The sequence below is a fragment of the Diadema antillarum genome, unplaced genomic scaffold (genome assembly GCF_040938485.1).
Source record: "Diadema antillarum isolate AM-2024a unplaced genomic scaffold, OU_Dant_1.0 seq00000300_RagTag, whole genome shotgun sequence".
Classification (NCBI taxonomy): domain Eukaryota; kingdom Metazoa; phylum Echinodermata; class Echinoidea; order Diadematoida; family Diadematidae; genus Diadema; species Diadema antillarum.
The window spans coordinates 1,944,098-1,963,690 of NW_027271323.1; the positions used below are offsets into that span (position 1 = coordinate 1,944,098).

The 19,593-nt window shown below is 41.4% G+C and overlaps 1 protein-coding gene across 1 annotated transcript in view; it reads right to left on the reverse strand.

Annotated features, from left to right (window-relative positions):
* The window catches only part of LOC139730282 (uncharacterized), a 67,928-nt gene extending 54,126 nt beyond the window's left edge, over positions 1-13,802 (reverse strand). Inside the window, exons 1-3 of the mRNA XM_071641161.1 lie at positions 13,601-13,802; positions 11,048-11,095; positions 9,910-10,036 (exon numbers count right to left, since the gene is read on the reverse strand). Coding sequence (XP_071497262.1) covers positions 9,910-10,036; positions 11,048-11,095; positions 13,601-13,667 — 242 coding nt within the window. The 5' untranslated portion in view covers positions 13,668-13,802. The remainder of the gene's footprint in view (positions 1-9,909; positions 10,037-11,047; positions 11,096-13,600) is intronic.
* Between the last annotated feature and the right edge of the window lie 5,791 nt (positions 13,803-19,593).

The following is a 19,593-nucleotide window of genomic DNA, read 5'->3' on the forward strand; positions in this document are numbered from 1 at the left end:
TGATATCTCCTCTTATATCAGGCTTTATTGCAATAATTTTATATGGTAGGATGTTTTGTGAAACAACTGACCTACACATATGCATCAAAAGTTATATCTTGAACATTTTTGAAATTACTGCTCCTAAAGGTAAACAGGACCTTTGATTCCTACAGGAGGAGTGACGGGGGGTAGTAATGATACGCTCACAATCACAAACATAATACTACAAATGTAGTACCTTTGAAAGCCAGTTTCCAAGTCACAAGAGCACTGTGACGATGCATGAAGTTAACTACGAAAACAAACCATGTTGTTTTCTTTTCATGAGCTCTTTAGGACCTCAATACGAGTAATGACTACCATCAATAATGTGTCTAAATAATGAGGAATGATTTCAATTTAAAACATTCTTGCTTTAGGTATAAGCTCGATGTCACAGAATTTGCCCGATTTCCATCCTTATATGTGGAAATAAACGGAACAAAGAAATTTTCATACCTCTGAGAACTGTTGGCAGGCTGTAACTCATACAAGACGAAACGGAGGAACCAATGTGCATTCAGTTAACTCAAATATTTTAATTGTCTATAACTGTGAATCTTGGTGTTACAGCAAATGATAAAAAGAGAAAAAAACGAACATAAATCATTCCTGCTCAGTGGCTTTCTGGCTCTTAAGACTTTATTATGTTTAACTTAAATTGGACTTATTTCACCTCGAATGGCTGTCACGGGTGTACGTTGCGTGACGATGGCTTATGACGACGATGTATGACGATGACAATGCAGGTCGACGACGGTGTCGGTCGACGACGGGGCCCCGTTACGCTGGTGCTGCTATGGACTGTCGCGTGGTCTGTCGTAGCAACTCTTCGCGATTGCCGTTCGCGTGGTCGCTCTCCCGACGGACGTCTTAGCGGTGTCTCCTCAGCATCCAGGAATGAAGTCCGGTCGACAGTCTATGCTCCCTTTACTGCCTCGGAGCTGGTCGACAGTCGACGCCTTTAATTATGCATCTGCCTCTTGCAGTGTCAGTGGGCCCTTGACCCTTCGGGAAACCCGGAAATCCACTATCTGTGGGTATCTCTAGTTAATACTGACTGGGGTGGCGGCCCCCGTCACCGTTACCGAGTGGCCATTCTCATGCAATGTGTCACGGAGACAGCACCACAGCGTGATGTCCCCTTCAAGGCCTGATGTCACACTGCCGCTCCTTGCCACACATAGCACTACCGTGGCTCTACCGAGAGCGGTCTGGAATGTCTTCCATTGACATGTTAAAAAGTTTGCATCAATTTGCATGCTTAAGTACCTATTTACAAATTCCATGCAAATTGACCTCAGTGGAGGAGGAGCGTCTGTCACTCCACTCGTGACAAATAACCCCCCATTTCAGATGACAGTCGCTCTGAAACAATAGCCATTTCTCTAATAAAAATCTAATGTCTGTAGCAGGTAAGTACTTTCTCACCATTACTCTTCTAAATCAAAAGCATTATACCCATATGAACAATTCACTGCTTCATAACTTCACTTGTCGTGATACATGACAGACTACTGTTCCAAATGTCGGCTGCTGTCCATGGAGACAGTTTGTATGTGTATTCTATCGAACCAACAAACTCCACAGTATACTATACAATCTGATTTACTCAGTCAATTGGATAACATATAAACGTCATCATATTATCTCTTTTAACACTACTGCGTTATTATACCAGCCACAGTTCAATAATAAAATTCCCTCTTTTGCACCGCACAATACAAAATTGACACTTTCGGCACAATTTCAATAGACTCTCCTTGTTGGCCAGTATGACATTGGAGAATATTATGATACCTGTGCTAATCGCATATTATGTGCATTAGCTGTTGCTACAAAATAAATGTAATGTGCAAAACCTTCTTATGCACGGTATTTACCGGGGTGTCTGATTCAGAGCAGTCAAATATTTCAGAGATGTATGAATCAACTGCATATCTTACCTCATACTCAGCATATATAATTTGTGTAATACTGTAGTTTTACAATATACCTCCTAGCATACAATGTATATAACGATAAATTCATTGCAAAATTACATTCTGATTAACCCACATATAATAGAGATAACATGGGCTGTTTACACCTCTATTTCTACTCAGTAGGGCATCTGCTGAGGTAATCAGCCCCAACATTCTCTGAGCCCTTGATTACCTGTACACGATACTGATATGCCTGCAGTGCAAGCGCCCAGCGCATGACTCTTGGGTTTTGCATTCGCGCGTGTGTTAGATGAGCAAGCGGGTAGTGGTCAGTTTGCAGCTGGAATGCTCGGCCATACAAAAAGTAAGAGAACTTTCTGACCGCCCACGCAAGAGCTAGACACTCGCGCTCTACGATTGGGTATACGCGCTCGCGCTGCAGCAGTTTTCGAGAAGCGTAGCTGATGGGGAAGTATTTCCCCTCGCTTTCCTGCATCAGCACAGCGCCGAGTCCCACATCGGATGCATCGGTCCGTAGAGAACGAACTCCTTGTCGTCATCGGGTAGTCTTAGAATTGGAAGTCGACTAGTCTGTCTCGTAGTGGACAGAATGCTTGCTCATGAGATTCGTCCCATCTTATCTTGTCAGGCTCATTCTTCTTCGTCGCGTCTGTGAGGGGAGCGGCGATCGTGGACATGTTTGGAATAAACTTCCGATAATATCCCCGAGCCCCAAGAATGCTCTCACCTCCTTCTTGGTTGTCGGTCGCGTTGTCGCCATCACCTTCTGGATCTGTTCTGGGGTAGGTTTCATCTTTCCTTGTCTACGATGTGTCCTAGGAACTCCACGGACTTACACGCGACATGACACTTTGTCGGTCTCGCTGTAAGGTGAGCCTGTCGCAGTCGGAGGCAGACTTGTCGGATGTCATTCAGGTGCTCCTCCCATGAGGAACTGTAGATCAGAATGTCGTCGATGTAATGGACGACATGGGGCAGGCCTTCCAGCAGAGCTCTCATCATACGAGTGAACACTGCGGGGCATTTACTAGCCCGAATGGTAGTACCTTGAACTCGTACTGGCCGTCTGGCGTGACAAACGCGGTCTTCTTCCGGTCTTCTTCGACCACGGGTATCTGCCAATAGCCTTTGGCCAAATCGATCTTGGTGAAGAACTTTGCATTTCCTATCTCTGCCATCAGTTCTTCGATGTTTGGGATTGGTTCGTTGTCGACAATTGTCTTGGCGTTCAACTTCCTATAGTCGACGCAGAAGCGATTCTTCCCGTCCTTTTTCTTTACAAGGACCACGGGGGGATGCGTATGGCGATGTCGACCTTTCGATCACTCCCATCCTCAACATGGTGTTGACCTCCTCTCTGATGGTCTCCTTCAGGTGACCGGGGACTGGGTATGGGCGAGAACGTATCGGCTCGTTCGTTTTCAGTTCGATGGCGTGCTCGATGATGTCGGTCCGTCCTGGGACATCGGTCATGACATCCGAGAACTCCAGCAAGAGGGATTTTACCTCCTTCATCTTCTCCTCGTCTAGCTCGTCACTGCACTTCACGTCATGCACGCTTTCCGACGCTTCGATGTAGGGAAATGAGAGGGGGCACCGATCCGTCATCATCTACCTGGTCGTCCACGACACTGACGTAGTTCGCCTCCAGTTGTCCCTGGGTTTTCGTTCTCGAGGTCGTCGACTTTCTCGTCTTCTCTCCCAATGTACCGTTTTCAGGAGATTGGCGTGGTAGGGTCCTTTCCTTACCGTTCACTAGCAATCGGTAATCGTCTCTGGCAATTCGCTGCACGATTTCGAATGGACCTCGCCATTGCATTTGCAGCTTATTCCTCGTCGTCGGTAACAGGAGTAGCACTTTGTCGCCGCACTCGAAGCGTCTCTCCTTCGTCTTCACGTCGAAGTGTTTCTTGTACTTCCTTGATGCTTTGGACAGCTCCTCTTTGGCGAGTTCACACGTCTGTTCGAGTCGGTTTTGGAGATCGATGACGTACTGGTACATAGTCTTCGTTTCCTCCTCAGGGATCTCCTTAGTCCACAGTTCTTTTAGTACAGTCATGGGTCCTCTCACCACTCGGCCGTACATGAGTTCGAAAGGAGAAAAGCCAAGGCTTTCGTGAGGCACCTCTCGATATGCGAAGAGAAGAGCTGGCAGGAAGCGGTCCCAGTCGCTAGGTCGCTCCTGGCACATCCTCCTCAGCATCTGTTTCAACGTGCCGTTGAATCTCTCGCAGGCGCCGTTCGCCATCGGGTGGTATGGTGTGGTGTAGAAACTGCTTCACTCCCAGGAGTTGAGCTGCTTCTTTCATCACACCTGAAACGAATTGAGTGCCGTTATCAGAGAGTATCTCATTAGGAATGCCTAACCTCGAGAATACTTCAACTAACGCCTCTGCTACCCGTTCTGCTTCGATTCGTGGTAACGCTACCGCCTCTGGGTACCTAGTTGCAAGATCGATTATCGTCAGGATATATCGATTCCCTCTCTCGGTGATCGGTTCAAGTGGTCCGATCAAATCGACCGCCACTCTACGGAAACATGTATCAATCAAAGGGGGGATGGTCAGGGGTACTTTCCCTATCTTACCCTTTGGCGTGGTGCGTTGACATGAGTCGCATGATGCACAGTAGCGCTTGACATCGGCTTGAATTCCTGGCCAATAGAAGTGGGCGAGAATCCGGTCAGCCGTCTTCTTCGTCTGCAGGTGACCTGCTAGAGGGGAGTCGTGAGCTAGTCGGAGTACTTCACTGCGATACGGCTGGGGCACCACTAGCTGCGTGAATGTCTTTCCTCTCTCGACGTAGGGAGACCTGTATTCACGGAAGAGAAGATTGGTCACGACAAAAATATCTGACCTCACTTCCTTTCCCTACAGCCTTAGCCTCACCTTTCTCCGCCAACTTTCGAAGTTTCTCCAGTGTGGCATCTCGTGCCTGCTCTCTGATCATCTCCTCCCTGGTTGCAGTGATCGTCGGCTGGTCTGCTGATCCTAGTCTCTTCCAAGGCCGTTCCTTCGATTTCCTCATGCCTCTTGTCTCTACTGCTGCACTTTTGTTGGTTGTAGGTAGGGGTGTTGGGTAACTGCTTCACACTCTCGTCAGTGTGGGGACGATCACGACTGTCGGAGGTCGTTGTGATGCCGTTCTGCGTTTGTCCCTTTCGAAGACTCTGCTTCCGCGGACTCTGCCTCTGAACCGGAGGTCGTCATCTCCTCAGCTGACGGCTTCTCCCTAGCATCCTCTCCGCTCCATCCGATGTCTCGTCACCAGGCTGCCTAGCACCACTAACATTACCTATGATTAGATCGTAGATAGGATTCGTCATACATAAAGCATGTGTTTTTCCAACAAAGTATGTGAATCGATTTCAACTTTTGCTAATGGCACTTTTCTCACAGACCATCTATGAGCACACAAGTTTGAATCTCACCAGTCAGCTGTGATTCCTCTATCAGTTGACGTTTCACCACTACGGTGTTGCAACCAGTGTCTCTCAGCACCTTAACTCTTTTTACCATTCAACATACCTTCACATGTCGGCATGTCTGTGCCTACGTTACACCCACCGCTAAGACGGGGTAACTCGTGACCACACATCAGTTTAACAGAAGGTGTGCCACAAAATATTCCCTCTCTCGTGAGCATCATGAGTAGGGCATACTCCTACCACACATGTTGCCCCCGTCTGTTTTGACTTTGGCACATACTGCTTGCTAGTTACTTTCGACTGGTCAGTTTTACGGTCTGGACACTTAGAAGCAAAATGTCCTTGCTTACCACAGACAAAGCAACCCTGGTTGTCACGTGACGTAGTGCCCCCTTTCTCTGCTTGGCTTGCTTCGTTGCCCTGGTTACGAGACTTATTATCGTCGCGTGCGCGTTTACCGGAGGCCGCCATGCCCGTGTGCGTCCCGATACCGATCTGCGATATCTGCCATCTCCTTCACCGATCGTGGGTTTCTTTCACGAATGAAAACAGATAATCCACGATCACAACATTCGAGCAGCTGTTCACGCACCGTTAGCTCTAGTAGCCCTTCATAGGACTTACTTGTACCCGACATCTCTACCCATCTAGTAGCATATCCGGTATGCGTGTTGCAAATTGCCCAAATGATTCGCCCATTTCTGCCGCGCCTCTCGAAAACGTTTGCGAAAGCCTTCTTCAGTTAGCGCAAACTGCCGCAAGAGTGTATTTTTCAGACTTTCATAGTCGTCGGCTTCATTTGGCCGGTAAGAGAGAATAAACTTCTAAAGCGCGACCGGTCAAAAGGTTCCCCAATGCAGGAGCCCAGCATTCCTCTGGCCACTGACTTTGTTTTGCATATCTCTCAAAGCGCAACAGATAAGCGTCCAAATCGTCAGAGTCAGCGCGAAACGCCGGCAAGCTTGGTAAGCTACTCCTTACACTATTTGTTCCCTTCACATTGACACTCCTATATTGAGCTATTTCTAACTCAATCCTCTTTTGCTGGTTATTTCTTCCCTCTGTACTTGTCTTTCATCTCTTTCTAACTTTTCATCTCGTCTCTTTTCTTCGAGATACTTGTCTCTTTCAGTGCGGGCGAAACTCCACTAGTTCTGCACCTTGCAGTCCACAATCTTTACCTAACTGTACGTACTTCTCTAATTCCATTGTGATATCTTATACACACAACATGAGGTTACACAAATCACGTCTCAAATTCTTGTTATGAATAAACCCTGCCAAGTTCTCTCCAGCGGACGAGCCCCCAATTGTCACAGAATTTGCCCGATTTCCATCCTTATATGTGGAAATAAACGGAACAAAGAAATTTTCATACCTCTGAGAAACTGTTGGCAGGCTGTAACTCATACAAGACGAAACGGAGGAACCAATGTGCATTCAGTTAACTCAAATATTTTAATTGTCTATAACTGTGATCTTGGTGTTACAGCAAATGATTAAAAAGAGAAAAAAAACGAACATAAATCATTCCTGCTCAGTGCTTTCTGGCTCTTAAGACTTTATTATGTTTAAACTTAAATTGGACTTATTTCACCTCGAATGCTGCACGGGGTGTACGTTGCGTGACGATGGCTTATGGACGACGATGTATGACGATGACAATGCAGGTCGACGACGGTGTGCGGTCGACGACGGGGCCCCCGTTACGCTGGTGCTGGTATGGACTGTCGCGTGGTCTGTCGTAGCAACTCTTCGCGATTGCCGTTCGCGTGGTCGCTCTCCCGACGGACGTCTTAGCGGTGTCTCCTCAGCATCCAGGAATGAAGTCCGGGTCGACAGTCTATGCTCCCTTTACTGCCTCGGAGCTGGTCGACAGTCGACGCCTTTAATTAGCATCTGCCTCTTGCAGTGTCAGTGGGCCCTTGACCCTTCGGGAAACCCGGAAATCCACTATCTGTGGGTATCTCTAGTTAATACTGACTGGGGTGGCGGCCCCCGTCACCGTTACCGAGTGGCCATTCTCATGCAATGTGTCACGGAGACAGCACCACAGCGTGATGTCCCCTTCAAGGCCTGATGTCACACTGCCGCTCCTTGCCACACATAGCACTACCGTGGCTCTACCGAGAGCGGTCTGGAATGTCTTCCATTGACATGTTAAAAAGTTTGCATCAATTTGCATGCTTAAGTACCTATTTACAAATTCCATGCAAATTGACCTCAGTGGAGGAGAGCGTCTGTCACTCCACTCGTGACACTCGAATTCTGTGTAAAGCTGAAACATTATTTTGCTCTCTTGTAAGCTCCAGGGAGTTTGTTTGTTTGTTTATTTGTTTGTTTGTTTGTTTGTTTTCCATCTGAGAAGATGCTTGGATAGCTATGCTAAGCTGGTCTTCCATGGAGTCCAGTAGATGTAAAGCGTGACCATTTCACCGGGTTAAACATCCTGCTCTTTGCGATGAATAAAATGAAGCCGAATTTTTTACGTGTATGATATGTGACTCTCTCATACACGGGACCTCCATTTTATGTCCTATCCGAGGGACAGGAATGTTTTGCCTCTTGCTAGAGGGGACGTATGATTACACACAACATTGCTCAGTCCAGAATCGGGTCGAACCCGGGCCGCTTGGGTCGGAGGCAGACGCGCTGCCGATTGAGCTAAACTCACCTCTACACGTCTATCTTGTAATCATTAGTTTAACAGAATATCGTAGACCATGACATTTGCTTCCCTCATAAATAGAGTAACGCCAGAAAATATGTAGTGTGAATTCAACATAACGAAAAAATAAAACGAATTCTAAAGATGAAATCTCTCAGCAGCGAAATATAATCACTAGTCCTAACCCATTACAGGAATAAATTGCACATTCGGATCTTTTAATGCAGACTTTACTCGAGACATCCTGCATTTTGTTGTTGTTATTGTGTGTTTTGTTTTGTCTTGTCTGGTCCTGTTCTTACGTTTTACTTTCATTTGAACACATCATAAATAATTGAAACTAAATTAATGATTTTAGGTCAGCTAAAAGTAAGGGACATCTCCTTTCTGGCTGCTACCTACCATAGCATAATTGTTAACCTATGTACGTGTAATTGCCAATCTACATTTGTGTTTTCCCTTTTCACTGTCTTACTGATATGTTTGTTTTGTTATAATATCTGAATATTGATGTATGTATATCTATTTCTAATTTGTTCCTTGCTTTGGTGAAATAAAGAAACTTGAAACGCACATATGGAGCACAAACCTGAAAAGATATTTAGAATAGTGCACAACTTAAAGATTGTTTTACAAATGTCATACTGTTTATTTTCTTTTTGGTATGCATAAAGAAGACAGCCTCCAGCTCTTCAAGATAGTATCATTTTGTGTGTAGTCATTTGGAAAAGATGATGTTATAGACGTAGACAACGCATAATGTGATATAAATTAGTCCATGGGCCAGGCCAGATATTGGTACCACCTGAGGTGGCAAAACATTTTTGGTGTCTTTTTGTTTGTCAGGCATAGATATGCTTATCAAGCTATGATAGCATTTCCAAATGAGTAGCTTAGTCATGATAATAATAATAATAATAATAATAATAATAATAATAATAATAACAATAATAATAATAATAATAATAAATCATTTATTTAGCGCAGAAACTATGTCTATATATTCTACTGCGCTTCAAGAGCTCTTAAATTCCTATGTTGCACAATACTGCATGGGAAGTACAAGAAGAAATAAGCCCATGCTAAAAAAAAAAAAGTTTTCACTTTTGATTTAAAACTATTTAAAGTCTGACATTTCCGAATGTCTAATGGTAATCTATTCCATTAATAGATAATATAATAGGTAATAAAAGAATTTTTAACCAATTTGGTCTCGTTGTTATATCCCTATACTTCTGAATCGAGACTAACCGCTATACAAAGAAGAGCACTGTCTTCTGTATGTTCACAGGTGTTCTGTTGTAAACGCGGTGCGCTTTATAGTCTTTATTCAAGGCAGCGAAGGGAATATCCAAAGGTTATGATGTCCACAGCGCTTAGTCTTTATTCAAGACGGCGAATGGAATATCCAAAGCTTATGATACAGTGTATATCCCTTTATCTAAAAACAACAACAACAACAAAAGCAATTCCTCGTGAATCTTACCGTAATTTTCAATTATTCATCATTTTCCGGTGAAAAAGCTACGGTGAAAACGCTTATACCACACCAATGTCGCTTTATTGCCATCCAACAATGAAAGATAATGCAAAAACAATGTACCGGTATACTACAATACATTATGAAAAATAACATTGTAAATGAATAGAGTGATTTTTGTTTAAAACTGATGCATTTGTTGAGAGGGTAGTATAAAAACAGTAATCCCTTTTATTGGGAACTTTAGATATGATAACAAAACATTGTTCGAGATAAAGACTAAGGGCACCGCGTGACAGCTGTGGACATCATAACCGCGGCTCGGCCAAGCCCCGCACTGTAAACGGGGTCTCAATTTATTTCCAACCTGACTGACGCCGATCCTCTGTCGTCTGTAGCTCTTGGTGTAGACCATGTCACGGTTCGAGAAGTGGATGTTGTATACCAATTGCCGATATTCCAAGCACAAGACGTAAAGGTGGGGGATGTTGTGTCTGGGTGAAGAAATATATTAAGCGCCTATAATGATCACAAGGCAACCACATGAAGAATGAACCTTCGTGTCACTCAAATTCGACATAACATGTTATAAATAAAGTGTTTCTCAACAGCACACGGAAACTGTTTAATCTCACTCTTACACCTTCAAAGATGTTGCAGAAAAAAAAAACCGTTCTCATTCCACTTCCGGGTTTCTTCAGCTGACAAGCAAAAAAAAAAGGGGGGGGGGTCTTCAGCGAAAAAAAAAAATAACCTTACCGCGCTCACACTTCGCACTTACTCACTTCCGGGGTAAAAAAAATGTGTGAGGGGGGGGGGGGGGGGCGTAAAGTGGTGACACCTTACGCATTCCTTTGTATGGTACCGCCGGCCATGGCATATATTCTACACAGGTGAACTTGTCAATCGAGCGGTCTTGTAATGGAATTATTATGTTGCTACATTTCTGAAATGCGTGAGGCTTCTAGATCATCAACACTGCTCAGTGTATTTTTTTTTTTACAGATTTTTCAGAGTGTTGGTTTCTCTGCTTAAAGATCACAATAAATTCCACAAATCTCTGTCGATTTGTGTACTACATGTTGTGAAATCATGAAAATCGTCTGGAATGCCCCTATGAGGTATCTTCATGGAAAATAATATTATGTACTGCCTGACAGTAATTCTCTTGAGAAGTTTTGGGTCATGGGTTCAAAGGTACAAAAAGAGAAAAAAATGCCAAAAAATAGCAACAAAACACACAAACACACACTTGCAGGAAAAAGATGCTACAAACACATAATTCCAACTGTCAACTTTTTTCCTGAATCTGTGTCATGGGGAACAAAATATAAATGAAGAAGAAATAAATGACAACAACTCAGTTACTGTACAAAAGAAGAGCACTCTAGGCATAATAGGTTTGGTATGCTTAGAGTATACTGAAAATGGATTAGGCCTACATAATAATATATAGAATTCGTTTGTATATGGACACTCAGAGTAACATTTGATTCTTTACTCACCAGGCGGCGGAGATCGACGGCGACGACGTCGGCTGCTCCACCACGCATCTGAACAGAAAACGAAATAAAAAGATGAGAAAAGTACTATTTTTTTTTCCCACAGGTAACTGTGCATATGTGGACTAAACTGCTAAGATACATTATTCACTTTGTCATTATTGAGCAGTAGAAAAAAACAATGAATCGAAATGATTAATAAAAGATGCAGTTTAAAACTAAACTTAGATTAACAAACAAGTTGGCATCTGATAAAACATTTTTACCTTTTCTTCTTGCATGGTAATACATATCTGATGGGGCATGATATTGTAATATAACCGGATTTATCAAGTTACTGTGTGGGATTTGTGATGTTCGCGGACACCTCAGTCAGACTCACAACGATCACAGTCATCACATCGCATCATCATGCCGAGACAGCATCAATAGTTCACCAAGATGACAATCGAAGTGCGTGCGAAGAAGAGACTATCACCGTACTCGCCAATTCAGCGGGTGCTGTTCGTTATTCCGAAGGTTCGCTATTCCGAAGGTTCGTTATTCCGAAGGTTCGTTTATCCGAAACACACTCATTCCCTATACCTAGTGGTTCGTTAATCCGAAAATAAAAAAAGGATTCATTTATCCGAACATTTGTGGCGTTATTCCGAAGGTTTGTTAGTCCGAAGATTTGTTGATCCGAAAATGAAATTCGGAATAACGAACCTTCGAAATAACGAATCTTCGGACTGAAGAGCCTTCGGAACAACGAACCTTCGGAATAACGAGCTGCAACCGAATTCAACGACCCGTCAGGGCTCGTTGCCTGACACGATGTACATGTACCTCCGTCACTGTACTCACCGCACGAACGGCCAATACACACAGAATATACAAGACTTTAGTGTACGATACAAAACAAAACCCAAGGGAGACGCTGTGGACGCGTCCGCCCCTGTTGAGCGTTAGTTCACAACTCCTCCCTCATATCAAGGAGGTGGCTCTAGGCAGGGAGGTGGAGATTTTCCACCTCCCTGCTCTAGGTCGCCTCCCTGCTCCTACTACCCGAGCGAGAATATACTACTCGAGCGAGAGTATACCCACATGGACCCGTGACCCCCCCCCCCCCCCCCCCCCCCCCAACCGAAACTCTTACTATACGGTCACGGGGTCACCGCACGCCTCCTACGGTCTACCAGACGTAGCAGAGACACCAACTCAAGTGCTCTAAACTCATTTCATTACAATTACTATATACATATTTTAAGAAAGCCGTGTTATGCGACATGAGATTTCAATTGACTTATTTCCCTCATGAGCATGAGATAAGAAATATGCATACATATAAGAATATTTCCCCCGAATTATAAGTTTATCCTATTCAGTGTATACATTGACATTCTAATGTAGAATTTACACTTTCAATAGAAAGTACATGTGATTTAGCTTTCGAGTAGGAGGAATTTCACGTGTCCTCAGAAATCCCAACAATCAAGACTTTTTTAAATAAATTCTTGTCTAAATTTAGTACTTTTTTCTAGGAAGACTTTAGATTGGCCATCTAATATAAATTTTGTTCAGATATTTGCAGTTCCTTAGTATTTACGACAATCTTACAACATCCATGCTGGTAAATTGATTGAAAATCTTGCTTTTCCGAAAGACTTGTCCTGTCACAGAGGGGTGAGAAGTCCCCCCCCCCCCATGATCTTTCCGACCTTGAAACATTATAATGCATTTTCTTTTCTTTTTGATGTGCCTCTCACCTTTTCACCTGAAACGCAACATTTGCATGGTAAATCGGGGGGACTTAGCAAAGTAGTTCGAATTTGTTTCGCCTTTGTGTCTATATAGTATGACAATTGGTCATTCAAACCAAATTGTCTGTGTCTCTCAGGACCAATTTGCCACTTCTTGGACCGCATCTGCCTTCTCTGTTGCTTGCTTTCCCTCCTCCAGGCGGCAACATACTTTTGGAGGGCTATGTTGGCATTCTGCAGCTACGGACTTTACAGGGGGCCTAGCGGATCGGAACGCGAGGAAAACGATAAAGTACAGTACAGATACAGGAGAAAACGTTCAACTATAGGACAAGGATCGGATCGCGCAATCCGTTCTTGGCGAGGAAAAACTTTGTGCCTACACAATGGCCGCTCTGGCGGATATCGCTGGAAGACTCGTCCATCCAATTCAAGGATAAAAAGGACATGTAACGCATTTTAACGGATATCAAAGCATCGACCTTCGCTTACCATGCTTTTGCCTTATCAGGCAAAGTGTGACAGGGGCACAAGCAATAAATATTCATCGGCATGAAAAATGCACATGTATCTCCAATGGCCAGCCAATGATTATTGCCTTGCTCATTATAGCAGGAGCCAGGGAAGAGGGAGGGCTGCAAACATTAGATATCAGGCTGCATCAGAACTGACAATTATTAAAAAGCAGTTGAATTTCTTGAGACAAGACATTTCATTCGTACTTACATTTGTTTTAATGTGTGTGTATAGCTTTTGTTCCAAACAATGATTTGGATAAGACTAGAATAAACTTAATACGAGTGAAGTTCCTTACCAGCATCTGTGATGAACAGTGGGAACAGAAGGATGACGAAATAGACCGTGACGATTTGCAGTTTCATGATCTAAGTTTCCCTGGGCGCAAACAAATAATTGTATTCTCTCAACACCGTTAGAACTGTGGTCTGTAGCTCCAGTCACGTGCCGTTTGAACTGGAGTTTCGCGTAAACATTGCATGTATGCTGATTGACACTGACAGAATCAATGCACAGACCTCCGAATGTGTATTCAAGAATCACACAAAATTTGTCTGCAGAATACGTCAGAGGGCGTGGTATTCCTCGTCTTCATTTTTTTTTTCTGTGATTGGGGGATTATTTCAGCCAGCCAGAACGCTCCGGGGGACGGACTTGGCATGTGAGGTGATATGCTATACGTCGGAGGGTGTTCGTGCTGGAACACATTGCCCGCTCATGTGCATGTATAGTCTATCATATCGATCCCCGAACGGAAGAGGAAGATTATTACGTTGCATTGTAACCATCTACCATCTAAACATTTAATCTGACATGTCTCCTTATTCATATCTAAGAACACGGACTACATTTATAAACGTGGTTTAAAGGTAAAACATTTGACATTTCCTTGCACCGTATCAAAAAGGTTTATCCAAGAAACTTTTCTGGCTGACTCGATTTGCCATGATAGTGAGCCGTTTTGGAGTTGTTGTTGTTTTTACAATCAAACGTGGAAAAAAATAAAAGCTCGTGTACCCGACTTTTATTATTCCTCAAACACCGATATTAATGATTTATCTATTCATGTCAACTTTCCTTTAGTAGGGTAGCTCTTTTGATTAGACTAATCTATCAAGGGGCCCTGCTCACATTGTGTACCGATTAGAAGAAAAAAATCATGAACAACTAAACAACATATTATAAACAATGAAACAGCATATACATGTACCAGTAATTAACCTCAGATACTCAAATACAAAACATACAAACGAATTCATCACGTGGTAGAAGACTTAACAGTGAACCACGTATTCTCTCTTGTGTATATAATTATGTGCCCTTGAAACGGCAAGAACATGTTTGCCGAAAAGTCTTTAGTTAGGCTATTTTCAAACATCATTACAATTATTTCAATTAATGAAATTCTTCCGTCGAGATGGGTTTTTTTTTTTCATTGCAACTAATTGACAAATTGCCCTACATCGACGTAAATAAGCACTGAAGTGATCAGTGTTTAGTTATAGTAACCATGAAAAAAAGAAATCATGGGAGTGCATACTCGAGCAGGATTCAAACTCGATCAGGAGGTCATATGTTCGAATCCTGCTCAAGTATGTACGCCCATGATCTCTTTTATCATGGCTACTACTAAAACACTGATCAATTCAGTGCTTATTTACGTTGATGTAAGGCAATTTGTTGATCATTACATTTACAACTTATTTTGGCAACCAGGAAAGAATTGTTACTTCACCGACTTCGGACTTCGGTATAAGTCCTTAAAAATGAAAAAAAAAAAATAATTTGAATTACAGCATTGCAATTTCTATGTTTTTGTGTTTTAAAAATGAAATTCAAATTCAAATTTCAAATTCAAGTTTATTCCGTTTCTCGACAGTAAAAAATAAATAACATAACATAACATAAAAATCGTATCAAAAAAACGAACAAAATGAGTTTAACAGAGTAAAACAGTACTTGTATACTTGCAGTAAAGATACATCACAATGCCTGAAGTAAATTGAAATAAAGTGGAATATCAACGTACACAAGGCGAAAAACGGAGGGACCCACTGAAAAGACGAAGCTTGTAGAGTGTGGGCCCCTCAGGAGAGAAAGAATCAGCGAAAATATCGGTAACAATTATCGGCATCAGAACAGCAACGAAAATTTCTGAAGCAACAACAGCGAAAACAGTTGTAACAGCAGCAAAAGAAAAAAATTGAAAGAAAAACATGTTTAAAGACATTGACAAAATAGAAATAGAAATGGAAGCCCATAAAGAGTCAGACAGAAAAGGAAGAAACACATAATGACAACATTAACATATAAACGGACTTAAAGCGACACTGGGACATCGACGAGGCTATACTTAAACGCAAAAGACAGGCTACGACAGGAAGCAAGACTAGCACAACGGAGATAACAATACACGAGGGTTGGACGATGGAAAACAAAAACAAGACAGAAACAAGACCAGACGGAAAAAAACTCCCTCATTATAGAAGCGTACAGAGTGCAGTTCCCGAAGAAAAATCCATCAACTGCATGACTAACTTAACCCAAAACTTTATTCACGAATTTGGCGGTGGTCAGCCAGTACGAGCGACAATGTGTAAACAACTATGCGGATTTTATAAAAGGGGTATCAAAATGAATAAATACCTCGTCATTTATTTATTTTTTTAATTTTCACGTCAATAATAGCAAACATGACCATAATACTAGACTAGCCAACAAATTCAATATTACTTTAATAAGAACTAATGATTCAAAACATTTTATTTTTATAAGGTCCCAATTATATGGAATAGTTTGAGTGATAGAATAATTTGTAGCACTTTATTAGATATTTTCAAACGCACACTGCAAAAACAGTGGTGTTAGATTTAACACCACTGGTGTTGAATCTAACACCGGCCGAACTTCAATAAAGGACCACACCATCTGGTGTTGAAGTAACACCGTCTCTGGTGTTAAAATATCCAACACCCATGGGTGTTAAAGGGTGTAAAAATATATCAACACCAGCCTCGGTGTTTTTTCAACACTTAAGAGAGTGTTAAGAAGTTGACACCATAATGGTGTTCATTTGACATCCCAACACCAGTTATGGTGTAAGTTCAACACCCGTGGTGTTAAAATATACCAACACCAGCTTTGGTGTTGCTTAGATTATTGATAAGTTGACACCACTTTGGTGTTCTTTTGACACCCTTTAACACCAATGACGGTGTAACTTCAACACTATTTGTTAGAATCTATACCCCAACACCTGTCATGGTGTTATTCTAACACTTCAAAGTGTTATAAGTTTGCATTATTTGGTGTTTATTTGACACCACAGAAGTGTTGATTCAACGCTTCAGAGTGAGAAATAAATTCCAAGTGATGCCAACTTATTAACAATTTGAAGTGTCGATACCTCGACATCATTTCACACTCTCCACATTCAATCGCACAAAATAACACAGTAATGTAAGTAGGTGAAAGACAGTCACGTGCTACTAGGTTGATCAAAATATTTAATAAATTCTGTCTGTCACAACAAAACACAATAATTCTATTACATGTAATGAAAGCCTCATCTCTACAATATAAGTATCAAAATGGAATACCTTTGACCCTTTCAGTTGGTTCTTTGATTATCTATGCAAACGAGATACATTATGGCTATTGTAGGCTAAAATATCAAATTTAAATACTCACTCTGAATACTTTTGGCCTTCTTGGCACTATCAAGTTGAATTTTCAAATGAAATTGATACTAGTAATATATCTTCTTGGCTCTATCATTCAAATGTTCAAATTGAATTGCCTACTCAGCTGTATAATTCAAATATTCAATATAGATCATCCAGTCTGGTTGTAAAATGTTAACATAAAAAAAAAATTATACTCTTTCGTTTGATCAATGCTATTGCAAGTGACGATACAAGCATGTGAAATTCGGATCATTTAAATATTCAAATGACACACATAAGGCCTTCTTGGGCCAATATTTTCAACTCGAACTGGATGTAATTGATACCCCCACCTAAAACTTAGAGAGTTAGCTCAATTCACGATATTCTTGTATGCCTTTTGTTGAAAAGTGAACAAAAATTGTTACCATAGCAAGATTACTCAACAGTGAGATCAGTGTGCGACTCATTTTAAGATTACACCGGTTACATGAGCGAAACCTCAAGTCAAATGCTAGAAAACTGAGGGAGCTCACCCAATTCACAGTATTTTTTGTTTGATTTTCATTTTAAAAGATGGTTGCCATTACATTAGCACTCTGTGCAATATTTCAGGCCAGATGCTCAGAAATTGAGGGAGATTGCATAATCAACTGTTGTGTAAGTTTTTAATTAGAAAATGTCACTGCCATGATAACACTTTCTTTGACCGATACAAAAGATGACATTTGCACATTAGCGCACTACAGTGGTCACGTGCCAAATTTCAAGTCAAATGCCTAAAACATGAGGGAGTTATGAGTCAATCACAATATCTTCGATTGCTTTGTATTTAAAAAAAAATAAGTTAGCATGGCAACGCATTGTTTAACATTGACGAGAAAAGTGTTTTGCACATCTAGAATTTATCTTGTCACAATATATAGGTGTCATATCTCAAGGTTATTGCTAAAAATTGAGAGAGTAAGCTCAAGCCACTTGTAGTTTATACGATTCTCATTACAAAATACCATTAACTTGAAAACATACTATTTGACAATGACGAAAAATAAAATTTGCACAGGTACATAATACAGTGGTCACATGTGCCAAATTTAAAGTCAAATGCTCAAAATCTGAGGAAGGTAGCTGAATCCACATCGTACTTGTGGATGATTTGTATGAAGATGCTGTTGCCATGGAAACGGATTTATGACCCCCACAAAAAGTGTCTTGCACGATAACATATTATCATAGTGACCATATGTATCAAATTCAAATTTAAATGCTAAAAAAAAGAAATTAAGAGAGCAGCGTGATCCACACAATTTTGTATAATTTGTTTAAAAACTGCAATTGCCATGGCAACAGATTTCTGGACAATCGAATTTCAACAGAATTGATTTAAAACTGAGTAGCTTGATCCACATTCTGTATTTGTAATCTTTATGAAAATTTGATGTTACCATGGTAATGCATTACTCCATACTGACACATGTAAACTAGGACATGTAAAAATTACAAGGTCGTTGTTCAATGTCCCCTGGACTAAAGGTAATCACCTCCTCATCAAAAACTGTCATCGACTAATGAAGAGTACTGCTTCATCAACTGTATATCATCAGTCTCTATCTCAGTTCCTCTATAGAACTGGACTTGGAGTATCTTCAGTTTCATTGTCACAATGATGATTCTTCAAGCGTCTTCTAAAACCATTGAACGAATCAAATTATGTCCGTACACAGGCCCCCTGGGCGCAATTTATTGTTTGTCCATCACTCAGTCCATGTACGTATGGCAAACAGTGAAAAAAAAGCAGTTTCAGTGGGAACTCCTAAAGAATGCATCACTTCATTATCTATTTGAAAGTTTAGATCTCGGTTCACGAACTCGGGGTAATTCCAAATGTCCAAAGGTTGATGAGAGGTTTTGCATACCGTAGACAAAACACAAATTTAATGTGCTTTGAACAATGTGTCGAAGGCACTCTGAATGATATCACCAGGGCAGGGTAGTACCAAGTGGTCAACAATGAAGTAATATTGGTACACATGTATGTTATCCTTCTGACGTCCTCTGTCAAGCAAGCTGCATCTTCTGATCTTCAAGCGAGCAAGCTGCATCAAGAGCTGCATCTTCTTCTGCTTTCCCTCTTCAAGTGGTGATCAAAACTAGCATCAGGCTGAAAATGTAAGGAAACAATGAAAAACAAACAGACATTGTATGAATCTATTACAAATTAAAACTAGACAAATTTGACTGTGACCTTTATTTCGATTCCATAATGCAATTTGATAGACTCAGTCATACATAGGCTTAACACATTTTATTCACATTTATGATCATCTTAACAGATTTCAAGCTATCACACACACGGAGGGATGGACTACTCAAAACCATAACAATTCAGGCACCACTTCTTGGCAGAGGATAATAAATGGATCTTATTCCATTTTACTTAAAGATCACTATAATTTCACGATTAAAACTCACTTATACCTATTTTTTCTTTAAAGAAGCTTTGAAATTTATCACTTTTCTCTTATTCGTGACTGATCAAAAGCAACTTCAAAATTTTAGCCTACATATGGGGAAGACAATCTTTAAAGTTCAAGGATCGACTTTGAAGCATTCACGAGTAAAGTTC